The sequence below is a fragment of the Takifugu flavidus genome, chromosome 3, assembly GCF_003711565.1.
Source record: "Takifugu flavidus isolate HTHZ2018 chromosome 3, ASM371156v2, whole genome shotgun sequence".
Taxonomy (NCBI): domain Eukaryota; kingdom Metazoa; phylum Chordata; class Actinopteri; order Tetraodontiformes; family Tetraodontidae; genus Takifugu; species Takifugu flavidus.
The window spans coordinates 6,411,269-6,433,795 of record NC_079522.1 but is presented as its reverse complement, the minus strand read 5'-3'; the positions used below and the strand labels follow the sequence as shown (position 1 = coordinate 6,433,795).

The window sequence follows — 22,527 nt, the reverse complement described above, 5'->3', positions numbered from 1 at the left end:
AAGGTGAAATCTGTTACAGGTGAAAGGGGGTGGGGAAGGAAAACTGAGCGCCACAAGGAAAAAAAACACTGAAAATACAAAAAAAATACCTCATCACCTTGGTTTTTGTGAACTTTTACTTGAAAAAATACTTTTAAAAAGTAATAAACAAAAACAAACAAACAGTGGATGACAGAGCTCGACCTCAGAGAGGGTGTTTTCAGAATAAAAGCTTAGAAAACTCTTATTTCAGACGTGCTCTGTGTGTCGAGCTCTGGGGAGAACGCGGGCTACCAGGGGTTCCTGTTATTTCACCAGAGGATTCGCGCGTGTCGGGCTTAAGACTTGTTTGCTGATTTGAGCATGTTTTCTCTGCTCCTCCTCATCACGTCCCAGTTGTAGACCCGCGCCATCGCTGGGGGGGGCAGCAGGTTAAGAAAAATATAAAAAGATGTCCTGACAATGTTGAAAGCCCCTTGAAAATATCAATACACCAGAAAGGTCTATTTCTACTTGGCACGAAGCGGTAGGCACAGTCTGGGTGGAAGGATACTGACTTCAGTGGTGGTGATCTGGTTCTGCAGGAAATCAAGGTCACCGTTGAGAGTTTCTAGATTACGAGCTGCTGTTTGGAGGTTCTTCTCTAGGAGGGCGTGGGCTTCATCAATGTCGTACTCCAGCATGACATTAGCCTTCGAGGGAGGAAAATAAAACACAAAAGGCGGATTGAAGTTACAGCCTGGATGGCAGTAAAATCGGACGGTTTACGACAACCAGCGATCGTCTGATGCGGACTGACCCCCAACCATAGGCAGACTTTCTCGGTGGGTGGAACCGAGGCCTTGCAGAACACACTGTCAGCCAACATGAAGTGCGTCTCCATGGGTTCGGGGGATCCCTGGAAAAACAGGAAACTATAGAAAAGCACCTCCCACTCGCTGCTAAATGCTAATTCTCGACACAGAATGGCTAACCCTCAGCTTCTGGACCAAAGTGGAATTACACCACAACTCTGTTTTGTCGTTTTACAGTTTTGAGAGGCAAATTAATCTAAAAATAGGTCTGAAAATACCTACACTCAAATGTACAACACAAAAACTATTAAATATTACCTGTCACATGAACATTTACATACGTACTGCAGATAGAAAATTAAGTTAAAGCAGCTCTAAATGCATGTACTCACCTTTTTCTTCTGCATGTGTTGTACAATTTGTAGCGTCTGAGTGATTTGTGGGATCTGGTTTTTCAACCTACGTGACAAACACCAGTTCGAGACACACAGTCATTGAAAAATGGGGAAAATGTCCAACAATTACAGTTTTGAGAAGCACTCAGTCGCATTTGAAAGGACTGTCTCATAAACGCAGCATTACCTGAGCTTCTTTTGCGACAGGTTGAGCTCCATGAACTTATATTTCTGGTGTTGTTCGTGCAGCCTGGTGATGACGGCTTCTGCCTTCTCGTTGCCCGGCTGTTTCATAAAGGACTCGACATCCTCCTGGAAAACCCCCAAGAGCTGTGAAAGCAATCCTGACACGACCCGATGCCAGAATTTCACGCAAAATGGTTCAATTCCAAACATTTAAGTTGATTTTATGTTAGTAGTGTCTAATAATCCCGATTAAATTGATCTGGGTGTTGTTGCCATCCATCCATCCATCAGCCGTGCAATATTGTTGATAAAAGGATATTGAAGTGTGGCCAAAGTGGAGTTGATTTATGCATGCGTTGACTAAACTTGGCTTCAGCTGGCTCATAAAACAGCTCAGGAAAAGCAACATTTGCACTAACAGCTGACAGGCTCGGATGGAAGCGTGCTTCCTTGCATTTATGCGAAATGACCAATGGAAGCCCTTTAAATCAAAGCAACCGTAGCTAGCTAGGAAAGGCTTCCCGATCCGCACACGAAAACCCTGAAGAATAATGGAATTAAAGATGACAACAAGATACGGGCAACATAGGGGCATCGTAATGCCCTTACATGGACGTGAGCAGCCGCCCAGCCGGCACGATGAGCGAGTCAGCTCCCTTGCTAGCTTGGCTAACTAGCTCGGAGTAAGAATGACATACTCGGCACACACGACGACGTTACAGACGTGCGTGTTCAGCTGTACAGCATTATGGGGGGTCCTTTTAAACTGAAACACCGGGCGTACGCACCAAAAATACAGCTTCTGGGATCCCGAGGTACTTTTTTTTAATCGCCTGAGGAGCATTGCTGTCGTCTGTGGTCGCCGCCATCTTGGAAAAAAGCTGCTAATTTCTTCCTCTCTTACTGACAGAGGTTAGGATGTTACACTGCCCCTACCGGCCAGTGGTGGAAATAGCATCGACTGGCACCGACCGCTTTAAAACACAAACACATAAATAACAAAAATAAACACACGCTTTTTTCGATTTTGTAAAGTATACTGTTATTGTGTTAAAATATGACCAAAGATCTATTGTTCATTATAATAATTATAGTTAAATAGCAACACTAGTGATAATTGTCATATTTATTATTTCAGTGAGACATTTCTTTGGTTTTTATGATGATTAGCTCCTGGGAGGGAACACTGAGGACAGGTACCTTTATTTTGTTGATATTGATGTTTTTACCTATCAACAAATATACAAATTTAACGACATCTTTATTTTAAAATCCCCCTTTGAAGCTGTGCAATCAATGAAACAATCCAATGTGTTTCCAGGAACAGGATCATCAATGAGAATATTATTTAGGCTAACTGAGTTTAAATAAAATACAAAACACCTGAAAGGATGCTGCAATGAGTTTATTTTAGATTCTGTGATTCAGTGCCATTTTAAGCTGAAGATGCCACATTGGTCTCAGGGTGTATGTTTAGTCACCCTGGTTTGAGGGTCTGGAGACACTTTTTAAGCCTTGCTGATGAGAAAACCAGTGAAGCTGGTGGTTCCACCAATGCCACAGACATGACAACTTTTAGGCAGGACCACAGACACCTTGTCTCCTCTCTGAAGTTCCAGACATGCAGTGCTGGAAGCGTTATCAACATGCAGGCACCCTGACTTGTTACTGTTGAACGCCATGATGGCTTCATCGTTCTTCATCAGAGTCAGCCCCGATTGTTCCCTTTTGTCAGCTTGGTAGGAGAAGCTGAAGCAGTAAAAGCCTGTGACAGGAGCTTTGAAGAGGCCTGTAAGAAGAGAAACTTTGGGTTTTACTTGTTAAGCTCTCAAACCTGAGTGGAACTGAGCTGCTCTGCCCCTGAAGGAAACTGCCTGACGTGTGTCCATCAGCTGGGGAGTGTGACTCACCTGTACTGATGTCGTACGCCTCCCCCACGTTGGTGATTGCCCTGTTGAAAATCAAAGTTGTGTCTCCCTGAAAGGGTCCAACATTACCTCCTGTCTGTAGGACTGCTGTGAAAAGGACACCTGTAGGAAACAAACACCCTCATGCTGTTATTGTTATTACAGTGTTATATAAAGTACCATATAGAAAGAGGAGCTTCTTCACTCACTCATCTTTGTTGATGGATCAGTCACGATAGAGGTCGTCTGCTCTTGGCTCTGTGTCCACAGCTGTTGATCTCAGGCTGTCTGTGGCTGCTTTTATACCATCAGTGATGTTTGGGTCAACAGGTCTGAACCAAACATGCGTTTCTCTGGGAATCTTTGCAATCTCCTCCACCCTGTTAATTGTATTTACTCAAGTTGAGTAAATATTTATATATGGAAGTAAATATTTATATATGGAATATTTATATATTTGGAAGTTTTTCACAACAGACAGTTGACAGAAACAGGTGGGCACAGTTCTTCAGAGCTTGTGGATGGACCTTGAACAGTTGCCATGTTGAAGTGTGTTGAAATGACCTGCAAACTAACGTGAAATTCTCTGGAAGATCAGGCGCTGCCATAGTAAACTTTAGACGTTTAGCTCCCTCTTAGATATTATCTTCTTGTTAAATGATTAATTCAACTCAAGCTTAAGGACCAAGGGTGGAATTTAATGGTTGTTTAACAGAATTGGAGGAGATGTGGCTTTTTAAATTTTTTTTAATATATATGTTTTTAATCGGTGGCCAGTGAATGAAAGTGTAAACCTGTTAAATGCATGACATCAAAATAACTTTGTTGTTGCATAACTGCACATTTACTGATGTTTGTAAAAATGATGAATTCATAAATAACAAAGATGTAAAAGGAAAAGAAGTGATGAGACAGTTCAGGCCTTTAGAAATGACCTATAAGATATTAACTGATAGACCTAAACAACCAAATGTGATGATTTTGTTCTTGTGTTCTGGGTTGTTTTCTTTGAGTGGAGCAGCAACAGTTGAAGTCAATTCTAATCATTGTTCCCTGTCATGATCCCGTGTTTTTGCGTGTTTTGTTGTTTCGGTTTGTGTCTGGCTTTATTATGTATCTTTTCTCCTTCTGAGCTCTCCTCGTCCCCTCCATTGAAGATCACCGGTTCAAGTTGGATTTCTGCACACAATTCACCATTGCACTTTGTAGATATTGTAAATAAACACTTATCGTAACACGTTTCCCTAATTTGTTCAGGCTGGGTGTGGCAGGCAGAAGGAGTCCAGGTCATTTCCCAAACCAGTTGGCGCTGTTAGGATGTGGAGGTCAGATGTGTTTTTGCTTTGATCCACTACTTGTTTTGTTGCGCTTGTTTCCCTCATTTGTCCAGGCCTGGTGCGGTAGGAAGATTTCTCCAACTCCTCCTCTGGAGTTCCTCACCTGCTGCTCATCAGCTCATCAGGAGCAGCAGTATTTCTCTCCAGTTCTTCCACTTGTGCGCTGCCTATAATCTGAGACACCAGGGCTTTCATCTTGGCGTGTCCCATGTGTCGCAAGGGAGAATCCTCTCATAAACCTTCAGCTGGTCCCTCAATCGTCTTTAAATTCCACGGCGACCTTGGTCGCATATTGCAGTGGACTTTGTCACCAGTCTTCCCCCCTCAGTCGGAAACACCTCAAGGTGGTGGATAGGTTTTCCAAGGCGGTGCACTTCATCCCTCTTTCCAAACTTCCATCTGCAGTGGAGACAGGTGACCTCCTGGATAGTCATGTCTTTCGTTTTCATGGTTTCCTGAGGAATATTGTGTCTGATCAGGGGCCCCAGTTTATGTCCCGAGTTTGGAAAGCCTTCTGCAGTGCCCCAGGTGCCTCAGTGAGTCGGTGAGAGCCGCACAGCTGCAAGAAGGCAAGGGACGGGTCTGCCCTCCTACATGCTTCCTTACAGTCCTAGAGGGAGGCAAACCGTCACCGTGTTCCAGTCCCGTCCTATCTACTGTGCCAGAGGGTCTGGCTTTCCGCTAAAGGATCTCACCCTCCCAGCTGACTCCCGGAAACTCGCCCCTCATTTTGTGGGACCATTTGTGATTGACTGGATCATCAACCCCTCCTCGGTTGACCTCAAGTTGCCTCCGTCGCTCAAGATTCATCCCGCTTTGCACATCTCTCAAATTAAGCTGGTTTCCAAATCAGATCTTGTCCCTCTGTCTGAGTCCCCCAACTCCCCCCTGTGTTATTGATGGTGGCCCCAGCCTACTCGGCCCGACATGGTGCAGCATGGCCTCCAGCTCTTGGTCGAGTGGCCGGGGTACGGCCACGAGGAAAGGTCTTGGGTTTCTCGGTGCCACATCCTGAATAACAGTCTCCTGCGTGACTTTGACTGAGACCATCCCCATAAGCCTGGTGGGGTGCCCGTTGAGGGGGCACCTCCTTCTCTGTCATGGCCTGTGTCACGGACCAGACGAGAACCCAAATGCGACACCAGGGTTTGACTGAACACAGCTTTATTGTCGGGAACAAACAATAGACGGGATTCACCGGGGAGCGGGCAGGATAGAATAGTCAGGAACAGGCAAGGTCGGAACCGGGCAGGCAAACAGGAAAACGCTGGAAAGTCATTAGAACCACGAACGACGATCTGGCAGGGAGCCAGCGTAACTCCAGGAACTCCGGAGGGCTCATTAGTGTCCAGATTTGCAACAGATGTGCGGGCGAACTGACTCATGGGCCAGATTGCCTGCAGCTGTGACAGACCTGTGTGTTTTGTGCCAGTTGTTTGTGTTTTTTTCCCCCTGGTTCTCTCTCTCTCCGTTTTCCCTTTGGTACCATTCGCTGGTGACCATTACACCTGCAGCTGGTTATCAATCAACAGTCTTCAAAAGCCGCTGCCTTCTGATCACCAGCGTCTGGTCATCTAGTCTGTTTTGTGGTAAACGTCGGTAAATGGTATATTCTCGTCATTCCTACCTCTCGGATAACTTTCTCCGTTGTCTCACGTCTCATCCTAGGCCCCCACGTGCCCCTCACTCGGAGGAACAATCTGCACTTCATGCACTCCACTTTTTCACTACGTTTTGCACATTCAAAAAATCTTATTTGAACGCCTTCAGCTGCTGTTTTTTGCTAACGGGTCCTGCCTGAACCACATACTTAACAATACGATCAGACCAATATGGACCCAGTGGACAAAACACTGTTTGGCAAGCTTTGGTGGCACAGGGTGCGATGATTGGGGACCACGGCAAGCTTTTGTTTGATATATGGAGCTCCCGCCAGAGTCTTTAGGCTCTGTCCTGGAGGCCCAACACCTGCTCACCTGCCATCCTGGGCTTACTAGGACCCTACACTTCCTTCAGGAACGCTTTGTTGGCCCTCCATAATCTGAAATACCAGGGCTTTTCATCTTGGCGGTGTCCATGTGGAAGTCCTGCCATCAACCTTCAGCTCTCAATCCTACAGTGGTTCTTGGGTTTTTCTAATTTCTATCGCCGATTTATTCAGACTATAGTGAGGTGGTAGCTCCCATTACTAGCCTAACCTCCATTTTAATGGTTTCCAGTGGTGCAGTGAGGTTGAAGGAGCATTCTGCTGGCAGAAGTGCCTGTTTGTGGTTGAGGTGGATGGCTCAGACTTGGGAGTTGGGGCATTTCTCTCCCAGCATGATCCAGCTGACCAGAAGCTCCATCCCTGCAACTTGTTCAGTTGGTGGCTGTCCCCAGCGGTGGTAAACTATGATGTCAGAAATAAGAAGTTGCTTGCAGCTGTTGTGGTGCTGCATAAACGGAGACACTGTCGCAAGAATGGTCGGCGGTGGAGGAGACAGAGGGAGATGGAATCTTCTTTTCCCAAAAAAATATTTTTATTTTTCTATGTTCTGCTCTCTGGGTAGCAGCTTCCGGCTAATGTAAGCCACTGGCTGCAACTGTCCTTCATCCCCCTGCAAGAGGACCGCACCCAGGTCTCTCTCAGAAGCATCGATCTGCACCGTAAATGTTCTTTCGAAGTCTGGACTGAGGAGCACCGGCTCTTGACACAAAGAGTCCTTTAAGTCCCGGAACGCGCTCTCGCACTCCTCTGTCCACTCCACCTTGTTGGGTTGGCTCTTGCGGGTCAGCTCTGTCAGTACAGACGCCTTCGCTGAAAAGTTTGGTATAAAGCGCCTGTACCAACCTACAAGACCCAGGAACGACCGCACCTGCTTCTTGGTGGTTGGCCGCTTTGCAGCCAGGATGGCTTCCACCTTCCCCACCTGAGGGCGGATCACACCCCGTCCCAGAACATAGCCCAGGTAGGACGTCTCCTCCCTGGCCAAGGCACACTTGTTTGAGTGGATGGAAGACCTTAACCAAGGAGAGGACCTGCTGCAGATGACTGAGATGCTCCTCCCAGGTGGCGCAGTAGATGATGATGTCATCAAGGTAGGCAGCGGCAAAGCTCTCCGTCCCCCTGAGAATTCTGTCCATACTCCAGCGTAGCGGTACCTCTTGGAGCCTTTGTGTGCGGTGACGAAGTTCTCCACCATGGTGGCGGCCTCTGCTGCTGTTGCTGGGTTCCGTTCTTTGACCCAGGTCCTCACCTCCGGATAGAGCATGTGCAGGTATTGCTCCAGCACCATGGTCTCCCTGAGGGCCTCTTTGCTGCAGCTGTCGTACTTCACCCATTTACAAAACAGGTCTTCCAGGCATATGTACAGTTCTTGGTGTTTAGGTTCGTGGTGTTTCGTCTTGGCTGGTATCTAGAGGTCTGAATTGTGAGCGGTACGTTTCTGCATTAATGTCATATTTCTTTAGTATGACTTCTTTCAGTTTGTCAAAGTCCATGTTATTTTCAGGGTCCATTGCAATGAAAGCACTCCTGGCTTCCTGTTAAGAGTGGTATAAGGTGGATTGCCCAGTCTGCCTTTGGCCACTCACAGGCTGCTGCCAGCTTCTCAAAGGTCATCAGATAATGGTCTATGTTGTCTGCATCTTCCAGCTTTGCCATCTTCAGCTTGTATGGCGTCTCCCCCCCGGTGGTGGCTGCAGGCAGTTCTGTTGTAGCCCCATGAGAGGGAACTGGAGTGGTCCCCCTCTCTCGCACTGTCTCCACATCCAGCTGTAGCTGGGTCACCTGATGGGTAAGGACTGTATACTGCTGGGCTGACTCTCTCTCCAGCTTGTCATCTCTGGCTCGCTGCACCATCATAAAGGACTCGAGCATTCTTGCCAGCCGGTCCAGGGATGACTCTGTTGGGTTGGCTGCTGTCGCTGCTGCAACGTCCCCAACTGCTGCTGCTGCTGCCTCCTCACAGGCCTTCTTCCTCGTCGTCATCTTTGTAATCTTCTTCTGTCTCACTCCAAATCTCACTTCTGACACCACATGTCGCAAGAATGGTCGGCGGTGGAGGAGACAGAGGGAGATGGAAGCTTCTTTTCCCAAAAATATTTTTTATTTTTCTATGTTCAAAACCATGCAAAAATTTTCAGTGCTCAAAATATAACCAAAATACAAATAAAAACGAAGCAAAACATTAACTCGAAAATACCAAAAATAAAGTGGCTTCAAAGTTGCCAGGCTAAATCAATACAATAGCACAAAGACCCTGCACACTTCTACACAGCCACAACTTTGACCCTTTCTCATCATGCCAAACCCAAAAAGAACCCCATCTGGGCCTACTACAGGGCTTATATACCTGTAGCCCTCCCCAAGATTAAACCAATTATCAATCAGAATCAGAATCAGGATCAGGGTACTTTATTGATCCCTTTAGGGGGTGTCCATTAGGGAAATTAGCATCTCCCCAAAGAAACGTACAGCACTGTTAAAATATTAAAAATAATAAAATAAAATAGAATAAAATAAGAAATAAATAGAATAAATTAAAATAGAATAAATATAAAACTATAGAAATGTAAATAAAACTAATAATGAAAACTGAATGAATGGATAATTAACATTGAAACTGATGAATGCTGAATGAGATCCGCATGTTCAGTGTGTGTTCCAGTCCTTCTGTTGGCCCTCCTCCCCCCCAGTGAGGAGTTGAACAGTCTGATGGCTCGGGGAATGAATGAGTTCCCCAGTCTGTTTGTCCTGTACTTGGGGAGGCGCAGCCTCTGGCTGATCAGGCTTCTCTGGCTGTGGATGACAATGTGTAGAGGGTGGCGGACATTGTCCATGATGCTCCGCAGCTTGTCTATAGTTCTCCTCTCTGCCACTGTCACCAGAGGTTTCAGCGGTTTCAGAGGTTTCAAAATCATTAGTACGCTAAATAATACATTTCTAAACTCAAAATAACAACAGAGAAGAACATACATAATATGCATAAACGTCCAAAGGAAATTTCCACCACCAAAAACCACCCAGTGCATAGTAAAATACATGTTCACCCTACCACAATAAAACACCCCCGCTAAAATAGAAGCTGCCGTAGCCCCAGCGAAACCCCTCCATAAATACAAACATTAAATAGTCCAACGGTTTCACCAAACCAGGAAGTATGCCATGCTGGTGAGTCACTGAAATACTGATGCTTTTGATAAATGACCGAAACAAATAAACCTTGATGTTTTAAACAGCCATAGTGTAGGTGTGATTCCTTGAGGATGTTGGGCAATGTTAAGCAGACGGAAGGTGTTACTGGGAGACAATATGAAGTGCATTGTTAACGCGAGTGGAAACAACTGGCGTGCTCAGCCCGACCATTCCTTATCTGGACGGATCATAAGAACCTGTACTACCTCAGAAATACCAAGAGATTGAACTCCCAACAGGCATGGTGGGCACTCTTTCTGGGTTGCTTCAGGTTCTCCCTCATGTACCACCCAAGCTCCCGCAATGCCAAGCAAGATGCTCTGTCCTGCTTGTTTTTGCCCGATCCCTCTCGCTCTGAGCCGAGTTTCATTCTGTCGCCCTCCTGGGAACTGGCTCCTGGCAAGTGCAGCGGAGGGTCCTGGAGGCCCAACGGACCGCAGCAGATCCAGGTAACAAGCCTCCCAACCATCTCTTCTTTCCAGACTTCCTGATGTCCTGCAGTGGGGGCATTCCTCTCAGCTCACCTGCCATCCTGGTCTCACTAGGACCCTACATTTCCTTCGGCAACACTTTTGGTGGCCCTCCATAATCTGAGACACCAGGGCTTTCATCTCGGTGTGTCCCGTGTGTCCCAAGGGAGAGTCCTCTCATCAACCTTCGGCTGGTCCCTCAATCGTCTTTAAATTCCACGGCGACCTTGGTCGCATATTGCAGTGGACTTTGTCACCGGTCTTCCCCCCTCAGTTGGAAACACCTCAAGGTGGTGGATAGGTTTTCCAAGGCGGTGCACTTCATCCCTCTTTCCAAACTTCCATCTGCAGTGGAGATGGGTGACCTCCTGCTCAGTCATGTCTTCCGTTTTCATGGTTTCCTGAGGGATACTGTGTCTGATCAGGGGCCCCAGTTTACGTCCCGAGCTTGGAAAGCCTTCTGAAGCGCCCTGGGTGCCTCAGTGAGTCGGTGAGAGCTGCACAGCTGCAAGAAGGCATTGGGATGGGTCTGCCCTCCTACGTGCTTCCTTACAGTCCTAGAGGGAGGCAAACCGTCACCGTGTTCCAGTCCCGTCCTATCTACCGTGCCAGAGGGTCTGGCTTTCCTCTAAAGATCTCACCCTCCCATTTGACTCCTGGAAACTCGCCCCTCATTTTGTGGGACCATTTGTGATTGACCGCATCGTCAACCCCTACTTGGTTCACCTCAAGTTGCCGCTGTCACTCAAGATTCATCCCACTTTGCACGTCTCTCAAATTAAGTCGGTCTCTGAGTCAGATCTGTTCCCTCTGTCTGAGGACCCACCTCCCCCCGTGTTATTGATGGTGGCCTGGCCTTCTTGGCCCGATATGGTCCAGCATGGCCTCCAGCTCTTGGTCAAGTGGGAGGGGTACGGCCACAAGGAAAGATCTTGGGTTCCTTGGCGTCACATCCTGGATAACGGTCTCCTGTGTGACTTTGACTGGGACCATGCCCATAAGCCTGGTGGGGTGACAGGAGGTGCCCGTTGAGGTGAAAGTACTGTCATAGCCTGAGTTTGTTGGTGGGTTTTTTTCCTGGTTCTTTTTCTACAGGGTGTGGTGGATTACGTTTTCCCTTTGGTACCGTTTGCTGGTGACCGTTACACCTGCAGATTTTTATCAATCAACAGTCTTCAAAAGTCTGCCTTGTCATCAAAAGCATCTGATCATTTTGCCTGGTTTGTGGTAAAGATGGGTTAATGGCATCTTCTCATTATTCGTACCTACGAATAACTTTCTCCATTTTCTCACATCTCGTCCTAGGTTCCCACGCGCCCCTCACTCGGAGAAACGATCTGCACTTCACACACCTCAATTTTTCACCACACTGTGCACAGTCATCAAGGTCAATCAATATTCTTGTTTAAACACCTTCAAGCTGTTTGTCTGCTTACAGGTCCTGCCTGACCGGCACACCTAACACGGACTTTAGGTCCACAATGCAGTTTCAGTAGTTGGTCTAAGGGAGTAATCAAGCTTCTCAAGGCGAACTACCTTGAGGTGTTGTTAACAGGAAGCACCTGTTGGCAATCTCCATTAGCCACCTATTTAAGGACGGAGTGCCTGTCTGCCAGCGTCAGAGAGTTATCGTGTTTCCATGGTAGATCTGACTCCTGTTTCTTCATGTTTGTTAGAACTCGTAGTAACGCTTCTCCCTGCCTGTTCAAGGTCTCCACGTCACCAAGTTGGAGGGAATAACGCGCAGGACCAGACTCTCTTGTTTCTTCTTTCGCGTCGGAGCTCTCTGTGCGCCCCGGAAGGCTGGACGAGTGTTTCTCCTGCAGTCCAAGAGGACTTGGTGTTGGACACCAATGTTAGACACTGTGTTTTTCCTGCTTTCGGGTCCAGGAAAAAACCTAGTCCTAGCAGAACTCTCTGACCAGGATAGAACCAGCGGACCAAGATGCAGTGTGCAAGTAACAACACGAGTAATTATTATAATTCTTATTATGTTTGTAAGAGACAATTCTTTGGTTTGTATTATGATTAGCCCCTGGGATGGATCATTCAGGGCAGCTACCTTTATTTTATTGATATTGGTGTTTTTAACAACCAAAAAAATATACAAAATTAAGGATATCTTTATTTTAAAATTCCCTATTTAAGCTGTGCAATAAATGAAACAATCCAATGTGTTTCCAGGAACAGGATCATCAATGAGAATATTATTTAGGCTAACTGTGATTTGTGGTGTGCCGAGTTTAAATAAAATACAAAACACCTGAAATGATGCTGCAATGAGTTTATTTTAGATTCTGTGATCCAGTGTCATTTTAAGATGAAGATGCCACATTGGTTCCAGAGCGTATTTTTAGTCACCCTGGTTTGAGGGTCTGGAGACACTTTTTAAGCCTTGCTGATGAGAAAACCAGTGAAGCTGGTGGTTCCACCAATGCCACAAGCATGACAGCCATTAGGCAGGACCACAGACACATGGTCTCCCCTCTGAAGTTCCAGACATGCAGTGCTGGAAGCGTTATCAACATGCTGAATCCCTGGCTTGTTACTGTTGAACGCCTTCACGATGGCCTCACTGTTCTTCATCAGAGTCAGCCCCGATTGTTCCCTTTTGTCAGCTCGGTAGGAGAAGCTGAAGCAGTAATAGCCTGTGACAGGAGCTTTGAAGAGGCCTGTAAGAAGAGAAACTTTGGGTTTTACTTTTTAGGCTCTCAAACCTGAGTGGAACTGAGCTGCTCTGCCCCTGAAGGAAACTGCGTGACGTGTGTCCATCAGCTGGGGAGTGTGACTCACCTGTACTGATGTCGTATGCCTCCCCCACGTTGGTGATTGCCCTGTTGAAAATCAAAGTTGTGTCTCCCTGAAAGGGTCCAACATTACCTCCTGTCTGTAGGACTGCTGTGAAAAGGACACCTGTAGGAAACAAACACCCTCATGCTGTTATTGTTATTACAGTGTTATATAAAGTACCATATAGAAAGAGGAGCTTCTTCACTCACTCATCTTTGTTGATGGATCAGTCACGATAGAGGTCGTCTGCTCTTGGCTCTGTGTCCACAGCTGTCTGTGGCTGCTTTTATACCATGAGTGATGCCGACTTAGAGGGCTGATACTTTTCTCTGGAAATCTTTGCAATCCCCCCTCTCTGTGTATCATTATTACTCAACAAGCCATTTGGGCCATTTTAGTTGGAAGTTTTGCACAACAGACAGTTGCCATGTTGAAGTGTGTTGAAATGACCTGCAAACTAACATGAAATTCTCTGGAAGATCAGGCGCTGCCATAGTAAACTTTAGCCGTTTAGCTCGCTCTTAGATATTCTTGTTTAATGATTAATTCAACTAAAGCTTTAGGACCAAGAGTGGAATTTAATGGTTGTTTAACAGAATTGGAGGAGATGTGGCCTTTAAATTTTTTAATATATATATTTTTAATAAGTGGCCAGTGAATGAAACTGCAGATGCGTTAAATGCATGACATCAGTAATCAAAGACTAAATGAAAGATGCAGGAATAAGATAAGAAGAGAAGCAATAACTTTATGGTTGCATAACTGCACATTTACTGATGTTTGCAAGAAATGATGAATTCATAAATAACAAAGATGTTAAAGGAAAAGAAATGGTGAGACAGTTCAGGCCTTTAGAAATGACCAATAAGATATTAACCGATAGACCGAAACAACCAAATGTGATGACTTTGTTCTTGTGTTCTGGGTTGTTTTCTTTGAGTGGAGCAGCAACAGTTGAGGTCAATTCTAATCATAGTTCCCTATCATGATCCTGTGTTGTCGCGTGTTTTGTTGTTTCGGTTTGTCTCCACCAGAGGGTGTGTTTCACCTACTTTCCAGGCACTTGCTGGCTGCTGCGTCACCTGTGGATGATCAGATTGGGAGTCTTTTTAAGCAGCCAACACCAGCCGATCAGCTTCAGATCATTTTCGTCTGTGTTGTTGGTAATCAACTGTTCCGAAGCTTTTCCCTTTGGCTTTATTATGTATCTTTTCTCCTTCTGAGGTCTCCTTGTCCCCTCCATTGAAGATCACCGGTTCAAGTTGGGTTTCTGCACACAATTCACCATTGCACTTTGTAGATATTGTAAATAAACACTTATCGTAACATGTTTCCTTAATTTGTTCAGGCTGGGTGTGGCAGGCAGAAGGAGTCCAGGTCATTTCCCAAACCAGTTGGCGCTGTTAGTGTTACGAGTGGTTGTATCAGGACCCGAAAGCAGGCAGGACACAGTGGCGTATCGTTCCGAGAAGCTTTATTAAAGTTTATAGAACTCAAAAAGAGGCGTGGAGACCACGACTCGGTGCTTAATCAAAACAGGGAATGTAAACTTACAACAAAAAGCAGTCCATGAAGGATTAAGAAAAAACAATAATCCGATAACGGGTTCAAAAGTTATGCACGAAGGAAACAGACTCACAAAAGTCCAGGAGGGTACAGCTGGGGTTTTCAAAACGACAAACAACGCCAATGCTGGCCAACCGTGAGAACAGTCCATAAATAGGTGGCTTGATTACGATAGTCTGCAGGTGCACCAGTCCCCGGCACCACCTGCGGCTGAGGCATGGCTCCACCATGCCCCCCGCAGGAGAAACCCTGCAAAAGAGTTCCCAGAAACTGGGAACCTGACAGTTAGGATGTGGAGGACAGATGTGTTTTTGCTTTGATCCATTGCTTGTTTTGTTGTGCTCGTTTCCCTCATTTGTTCAGGCTGGGTGTGGGAGGCAGATTTCTCCAACTCCTCCTCTGTAGTTCCTCACCTGCTGCTCATCAGCTCATCAGGAGCAGCAGTATTTATCTCCAGCTCCTCCACTTGTCAGTTGCCAGTTTGTCGCTTAAACGCCAAGTGTTAATTGCCTACCCGCTCCTGTGCTCGTTCTCTTTGATTTGTTACTCTGATCACCTTTTGTGCAGCCTCACCTGTCGACACATACCGTGCACTGTGATCATCACCGGTATGGATGTATGAAATAAGCTAAAAATGGGAATGAAACAGGGATAATATCGACACGGGAGTCTTTCTAGTCTATAGAAAGAAAAAACAAAAGAAACCTATGACACGTTTCACAAAAATCAGATAAACCCAGTCTCGTTTTTCGTGTTGAAGGCTTGTGAATGTTTGCACCATCTTCCTCGACAGATGGCTATTGTCCCATTTTGAAGGTCCAAAAGAAGACCCGGACGGCCTGGCTGGGGCTCCGACACTTCAATGGTGGCATCGATCTTTATCTTTAGTTCTGCCATCGTGAACAAGGCGAGGACATTTTGGAGGCCGCTCTGAAGTCTGCAATAAGATTTGAGAATGCTCGTCAGGCCATCAGGGTGTTTCGAGCCCTGAACACCTTGCAAGGTTTTCCACAAGCACAGGTCTCAACCTTTGATAATGAGCAAACATCAAATAGCGGATATCCATCTAATGCAAATAAACTGAGAGTCTATAAATTCAAATGAGGAATTGCATTTACAAATTGGGCTGATGACTCAGACACAGATGGGGTTCCATGATAAGAAAGAGATAAGAAAGAACAGCAATGCTGGAAACTTACAGATGCATTAAGTGGAATGTAGAATTCCGCCCCATTGAAGAAACTCAAGGTAGCCAGCAGCAAAAGATGACAAAACTTCAGATTATGTTCCAACACTCAGATGCCAATCCAAAGGAGGTAAAATGTCCGAAGTCCACTGTTTACACACAGCGTCAACATGTCAACGGGGGAAAAAGTATCAAATGCCCGAGAGAGGAGTGGCCATTTTGGTTTGATGAACTTGGCACGTTAGTCCACTTCAAAGAACTTACTGGGATTGACATAAAAGAGATATTCACACATCATTTGGATTTGAAGGGGAAAAGGCTTCTCAAATACATGACCACAGTTTGTGTCCACAAGAGCAAGAGATTCCATCAGACTTTTGCAAGGCTTCAGAGAATGCGGGGACAGCAGAGTGGCTGCTCAGATGATGTGAAGGAGATGCTGCTGCTTCTGCTCAACTACTTTGATGAGAAGGAGGAGTCCATCTTGTTCCATGTAGACGATACGTCTGGCGGAAGAGGCTGAGCTAGGGCAGGTGCCTCTGACACCCACTATTATTGTCTGTGGTAAGTCTGTTGCCATATGTCTTCATTTTTTTTAATTACACTGAATTTGTTATGTGAGTGACTGACCCACCACCACTCACTTATTACTATAACCTGCATTAGATATCCATCTAATGCAAATAAACTAAGAGTCTTGAGTTCTGACCCTGATACAGGATCTTGCTGATCATGAGTGGCATCAAGGCTAAACAATGACTCTGTGTTAACTGCTAGAGAAGAGGTGCTGTTAATCTTCACTTTGTTAAATGCACAATATGTAAGTTTTGTTTTAAAGGTGCTTTTTGTAACTCTTTCTATGAAGAGGGTCCGCCACCTGCTTGTTTCATGAAGTTGTTCTTGTTATCCAACAATGTTTCACAGTATTGTAAAAATCTTGTCTATTTTGAATTATTCAAATCGAACTTTTTTGCAAAAAAAAAAAAAATGCTGTGAGGGGGGGCTTATCTGTCCACAGATACAGTATGACCTGTAACTTGGTCTGTTCAGCAGTTAAAAAGAGCCAATACTTGAAAGTTGTTTGCATGTTCTATATGTTGAAAAGTGAATGTAATTGTTTGCAACTAATGACAATGGCTGTTCAATAAATTTTCCTAAAAATGAGATTCTCATGTCTTTTCTCATAATGTATTTTGACATTTATTTTTTGGTGTAGTAGTAATCATTTTAAACTGATTATTAAAACATACTGTAAGTACAGCATATAATGAGTAGCTTGTATGTATAATATACAAAACAGCTCCATTTAAAATGCAGTTTTACTGTTCTACCAGTTTAAATAGTTTTTTGCCTGATAGTTACATGTTAATTTTACAATTTATTGATGCACAAAAAGTAGTTACATGTAAAAAGTAAAGGAAATTATCTAATTATATACAATAATCCATAAAATAGGTAGATTTTTTTGTAGAATTAACAGTTCAGCCTTTGCATTCACTGTAAAATTTACATATGGTCTGTAAAGTTATCTACTGTCCTGTTGGATTTTTTTTTTTAAAGGAATTCTTTGGTAACCCCAGCTGCCAGCGTTTTCCTTTTTAAAAAAACAGTTTCATCTAAATCAAACTACACTTTTCGCTCGATTTGCAATAAATCGTTTGTGCACCCGGAGTGTCATGGCCCTTTTGTGTCATTTGCTTGTGTTTTGTTTTCCTGGATCTCTCTCTCATGGGCGTGATGGATTCTGTTTTCCCCTTGGTACCATTTGCTGGTGACTGTTACACCTGCAGCTGGTTATCAATCAACAGTCTTCAAAAGCTGATGCCTTCTGATCACCAGCATCTGGTCGTTTAGTCTGCTTTGTGGTAAACATCGGTAAATGGGATCTTCTCGTAATTTGTACCTTTGGGTGGGAGAATTTCCTCCATTGTCTCACATCTCGTCCTAGGCCCCCATGCGCCCCTCACTCAGAGGAACAATCTGCACTTCATGCACTTTTTCACAACGCTGTACACATTCAAAAAATCTTATTCAAACACCTTCAGCTGCTGTTGTTTTGCTAACGGGTCCTGCCTGAACCACATACTTAACAATACAATCAGACCAATATGGACCCAGTGGACAATGACGCTATTTGGCAAGCTTTGGTGGCACGGGGTACGATTATTGGGGACCACGGCAAGCTTTTGTTGGATGTACGGAGCTCCCTCCAGAGTCTTTAGGCTCTGTCCTGGAGGCCCAACAGACGGCTCACCTGCCATCCTGGGCTTACTAGGACCCTACACTTCCTTCAGCAATGCTTTGGTAGCCATCCATAATCTGAGATACCAGGGCTTTTCATCTTGCCGGTGTCCATGTGGAAGTCCTCCCATGAACCTTCAGCTGCCCCTCTCAATCCTCCAGCGGTTCTTGGGTTTTGCTAATTTCTATCGCCGATTTATTCGGACTATAGTAAGGTGGTAGCTATAGTAAGGTGGTAGCATTACCAGCCCAACCTCCATTTTAAAGGTTTCCAGTGGTGCAGTGAGGCTGAAGGAGCATTCTGCTGGCAGAAGTGCCTGTTTGGAACCTCAATCCTCTTTAAATTCCACGGCAACCTTGGTCGCATATTGCAGTGGACTTTGTCACCGGTCTCCCCCACTCAGACGGAAATACCTCAAGATGGTGCATAGGTTTTCCAAGGCGGTGCACTTCATCCCTCTTTCCAAACTTCCATCTGCAGTGGAGACAGGTGACCTCCTGCTCAGTCATGTCTTCCGTCTTCATGGTTTCCTGAGGAATATTGTGTCTGATCAGGGGCCCCAGTTTACGTCCCGAGTTTGGAAAGCCTTCTGCAGCGCCCTAGGTGCCTCAGTGAGTCGGTGAGAGCTGCACAGCTGCAAGAAGGCATTGGGATGGGTCTGCCCTCCTACGTGCTTCCTTACAGTCCCAGAGGCAGGCCAACCATCACCATGTTCCAGTCCTGTCCTATCTACCGGGCCACAGGGTCTGGCTCTCCTCTAAGGATCTCACCCTCCAGGTTGAGTCCCGGAAACTCTCCCCTCATTTCGTAGGACCATTTGTGATCGACCACATCATCAACCCCTACTTGGTTCACCTCAATTTGCCTCCATCACTCAAGATTCATCCCACTTTTCTCACATCTTGTCCTAGGTCCCCACGTGCCCCACTCGGATAAACGATCTGCACTTCACGCACCTCACCTTTTCACCACGCTGTGCACAGTCATCAAGGTCAGTCAATATTCTTGTTTAAACACCTTCAAGCTGTTTGTCTGCTTACAGGTCCTGCCTGACCGGCACACCTAACACGGACTTTAGGTCCACAATGCAGTTTCAGTAGTTGGTTTAAGGGCGGAGTTAAGCTTCTCAAGGCGAACTACCTTGAGGTGTTGTTGACAGGAAGCACCTGTTGGAAATCTCCATTAGCCACCTATTTAAGGACGGAGTGCCTGTCTGCCAGCGTCAGAGAGTTATCGTGTTTCCATGGTAGATCTGACTCCTGTTTCTTCATGTTTGTTAGAACTTGTAGTAACGCTTCTCCCTGCCTGTTCAAGGTCTCCACGTCACCAAGCTGGAGGGAATAACGCGCAGGACCAGACTCTCTTGTTTCTTCGCGTTGGAGCTCTCTGTGCGCCCCGGAAGGCTGGACGAGTGTTTCTCCTGCAGTCCAAGAGGACTTTTGAACTGACCTTTTAAGAAAAACCCTGGTGTTGGACACCAATGCTGGACACTGTGTTTTGTCACTGTGTTTTGTCTCTTTTATACCATGAGTGATGCCGACTTAGAGGGCTGATACTTTTCTCTGGAAATCTTTGCAATCCCCCCTCTCTGTGTATCATTATTACTCAACAAGATATTTGGGCCATTTTAGTTGGAAGTTTTGCACAACAGACAGTTGACAGAAACAGGCTGGCACAGTTCTTCAGAGCTTGTGGATGGACCTTGAACAGTTGCCATGTTGAAGTGTGTTGAAATGACCTGCAAACTAACATGAAATTCTCTGGAAGATCAGGCGCTGCCATAGCAAACTTTAGACGTTTAGCTCCCTCTTAGATATTCTTGTTTAATGATTAATTCAACTCAAGGTTAAGGAACAAGAGTGGAATTTAATAGTTGTTTAACAGGACTGGAGGAGATGTGGCCTTTTAAATTTTTTTTTAATATATATATTTTTAATAAGTGGCCAGTGAATGAAACTTGTCGAGGATTTTCTTCAGTTAACACAAAGTCAAAATGCTGCTTTTTAAGAGTTTAATAAGTCAGTCAGAATACATGCAACAACAGCATGCAGAGAGATCTCTGCCCAGTGTAACAAACATGTCCCTTTTATAATGCTTAGCGACTAGGCCTTTCTCTCAGTACTTTTCCATCTACTTACTTCATCGTCACAAGGTTAGCATGATAAACTGTAGCATTTTGAAGGTTGCTGACTTGCACATCTTCATCATTTTCTAAGGAGTCTTTGTTCTACAACTCGTGACATCTTGTACACCTGCACAAGCATCATCAAATGAACTCGCTTGACCTTACTGGTTTAAATGATCTATGCTAAATAAAACAACATAAAAAATAATTTCCTTTACAAACTGTAAACCTGTTAAATGCATGACATCAATATAACCTTGTGTTTGCATAACTGCACATTTACTGATGTTTGTAAAAAATGATGAATTCATAAATAACAAAAATGTAAAAGGAAAAGAAGTGATGAGACAGTTCAGGCCTTCAGAAATGACCTTTAAGATATTAACTGATAGATCTAAACAACCAAATGTGATGATTTTGTTCTTGTGTTCTAGTTTGTTTTCTTTGAGCGGAGCAGCAACAGTTGAGGTCATTTCTAATCATTGTCCACTGCTTTTGAATGCTGAAGCTCCAGCCGGAGCATCTCTGGTAAGAGCGACGGAGCCCAGGTCATTTCCCAAACCAGCTGGAGCACCTTAGCCCGTTGTCAGGCTAGAGCACAAAGTCCAAGCAAATATTTTATGAACTACATTCAACTACTCTTGTAATAAATAGGGTGGAGGAGATTGGAACGATTTCCAGAGAAATGTATCAGCACGTTTGGGTCAAACCTGCTCACCAGTTGGCATCAAACATCATATTGAAGCATCCACATGCAGCCTGAGATCAGCAGATGTAGACACAGAGCCAAGAGCAACTTTGAGCCCACTGGACTGTTTTCAACTGCAAATGTTTTGCCCAGTCTCCTATTTCGTGTTGAAGACTTTACGTTTGCACCATCTTCCTCGACAGTTGGCTATTCTCCCATTTCGAAAGTCCAAAAGAAGACGCGGACGGCCCGACTGGGGCTCCGACACTTCATTACTGGCATCAATCTTTGTCTTCAGCTGTGCCATCGTGAACAAGGCGTGGACACTTTGGAGGCCACTCTGAAGTCCGCCATAAGATTTGAGAATGCTTGTCAGGCCATCAGGGTGTTTCAAGCCCCAAACACCTTGCAAGGTTTTCCAAAGCACAGGCGTCGACCTTTGATAACAAACAAGTAATAAATAGCCATTGAAATGATTTCCACACAGATATCCATCTAATCCAAATCAACGAAGAGTCAGTAAAGTCAAGTGAGATCTGTTGTCTCAGGAATTGCATTTACATGTGCATCTAAATCAAACTACACTTTTCACTCGATTTACCTTAAATCGTTTGTGTACCCGGACTGTCATGGCCCTTTTGTGCCATTTGCTTGTGTTTTGTTTTCCTGGATCTCTCTCTCTCGTGGGTGTGATAGATTCTGTTTTCCCTTTGGAACCATTTGCTGGTGACTGTTACACCTGCAGCTGGTTCTCAATCAACAGTCTTCAAAAGCTGATGTCTTCTGATCACCAGCATCTGGTCTGTCTTGCCTGCTTTGTGGTAAACATCGGTAAATGGGATCTTCTCGTAATTCGTACCTTTGGGATAATTTTCTCCATTGTCTCATATCTCGTCCTAGGCCCCCATGTGCCCCTCACTCAGAGGAACAACCTGCACTTCATGCACTTTTTCACAACGCTGTACACATTCAAAAAATCTTATTCAAACACCTTCAGCTGCTGTATTTTTGCTTACGGGTCCTGCCTGAACCACATACTTAACAATACGATCAGACCAATATGGACCCAGTGGACAATGATGCTGTTTGGCAAGCTTTGGTGGCACGGGGTACGATTATTGGGGACCACGGTAAGCTTTTGTCGGCTATATGAAGTTCCCTCCAGAGTCTTTAGGCTCTGTCCTGGAGGCCCAACAGACGGCTCACCTGCCATCCTGGGCTTACTAGGACCCTACACTTCCTTCAGCAACGCTTTGGTGGCCCTCTATAATACAGTATGAGATACCAGGGCTTTTCATCTTGCCGGTGTCCATGTGGAAGTCCTCCCATCAACCTTTAGCTGCCCCTCTCAATCCTCCTCGCTGATTTATTTGGACTATAGTAAGGTGGTAGCTCCCATTACCAGCCTAACCTCCATTTTAAAGGTTTCCAGTGGTGCAGTGAGGCTGAAGCAGCATTCTGCTGGCAGAAGTGCCTATTTGTGGTTGAGGTGGATGGCTCAGACTTGGGAGTTGGGGCAGTTCTCTCCCAGCACGATCCAGCTGACCAGAAGCTCCATCCTTGCAACTTGTTCAGTCGGCGGCTAACCCCAGCGGTGGTAAACTATGATATCAGAAATAAGAAGTTGCTTGCAGCTGTTCTGGTGCTGCATAAATGGAGACGCTGACTGGAGGGTTCAGCCCGACC

At 45.3% G+C, this 22,527-nt stretch overlaps 3 protein-coding genes and 2 long non-coding RNA genes across 5 annotated transcripts; 2 read left to right on the top strand and 3 right to left on the bottom strand.

The window, feature by feature from the left end:
• Window positions 1-98: 98 nt before the first annotated feature.
• On the bottom strand, window positions 99-2,284 carry vbp1 (von Hippel-Lindau binding protein 1). The gene is made up of 6 exons (XM_057028142.1): window positions 2,143-2,284; window positions 1,356-1,480; window positions 1,166-1,232; window positions 779-877; window positions 533-671; window positions 99-394 (listed from the first exon to the last, which is right to left on the bottom strand). Exons 1-6 carry the CDS (start codon window positions 2,221-2,223, stop codon window positions 318-320), a joined length of 588 nt encoding a protein of 195 aa, XP_056884122.1. The 5' UTR covers window positions 2,224-2,284; the 3' UTR covers window positions 99-317.
• A 460-nt stretch (window positions 2,285-2,744) lies between these two features.
• Window positions 2,745-3,618, bottom strand: LOC130523124 (complement C1q tumor necrosis factor-related protein 3-like). Its single transcript, XM_057028144.1, has 3 exons — window positions 3,471-3,618; window positions 3,265-3,384; window positions 2,745-3,143 (listed from the first exon to the last, which is right to left on the bottom strand). Exons 1-3 carry the CDS (start codon window positions 3,472-3,474, stop codon window positions 2,863-2,865), a joined length of 405 nt encoding a protein of 134 aa, XP_056884124.1. The 5' UTR covers window positions 3,475-3,618; the 3' UTR covers window positions 2,745-2,862.
• A 744-nt stretch (window positions 3,619-4,362) lies between these two features.
• On the top strand, window positions 4,363-11,652 carry LOC130523286 (uncharacterized). The gene is made up of 3 exons (XR_008949862.1): window positions 4,363-4,431; window positions 4,519-4,586; window positions 11,550-11,652. It is a non-coding gene; the product is annotated as an uncharacterized LOC130523286 (long non-coding RNA).
• An 861-nt stretch (window positions 11,653-12,513) lies between these two features.
• LOC130523266 (complement C1q tumor necrosis factor-related protein 3-like) lies at window positions 12,514-13,381 on the bottom strand. The gene is made up of 3 exons (XM_057028394.1): window positions 13,244-13,381; window positions 13,038-13,157; window positions 12,514-12,916 (listed from the first exon to the last, which is right to left on the bottom strand). Exons 1-3 carry the CDS (start codon window positions 13,245-13,247, stop codon window positions 12,633-12,635), a joined length of 408 nt encoding a protein of 135 aa, XP_056884374.1. The 5' UTR covers window positions 13,248-13,381; the 3' UTR covers window positions 12,514-12,632.
• A 136-nt stretch (window positions 13,382-13,517) lies between these two features.
• On the top strand, window positions 13,518-19,491 carry LOC130523285 (uncharacterized). The gene is made up of 5 exons (XR_008949861.1): window positions 13,518-14,295; window positions 14,383-14,449; window positions 18,583-18,639; window positions 19,071-19,274; window positions 19,343-19,491. It is a non-coding gene; the product is annotated as an uncharacterized LOC130523285 (long non-coding RNA).
• Window positions 19,492-22,527: the final 3,036 nt, after the last annotated feature.

Excerpts from the sequence above, each read along its gene's own strand:
- vbp1 (XM_057028142.1), bottom strand. The coding sequence starts at position 2,223 with ATGGCGGCGACCACAGACGACAGCAATGCTCCTCAGGCGATTAAAAAA. Across the intron at positions 1,481-2,142 it reads TCCCAGAAGCTGTATTTTTG|GAGGATGTCGAGTCCTTTAT; the intron begins GTGCGTACGCCC and ends GGGGTTTTCCAG. Across the intron at positions 672-778 it reads AAGTCTGCCTATGGTTGGGG|GCTAATGTCATGCTGGAGTA; the intron begins GTCAGTCCGCAT and ends CCTCCCTCGAAG.
- LOC130523124 (XM_057028144.1), bottom strand. Across the intron at positions 3,144-3,264 it reads GGCGTACGACATCAGTACAG|GCCTCTTCAAAGCTCCTGTC; the intron begins GTGAGTCACACT and ends CTCTTCTTACAG.
- LOC130523266 (XM_057028394.1), bottom strand. Across the intron at positions 12,917-13,037 it reads GGCATACGACATCAGTACAG|GCCTCTTCAAAGCTCCTGTC; the intron begins GTGAGTCACACT and ends CTCTTCTTACAG.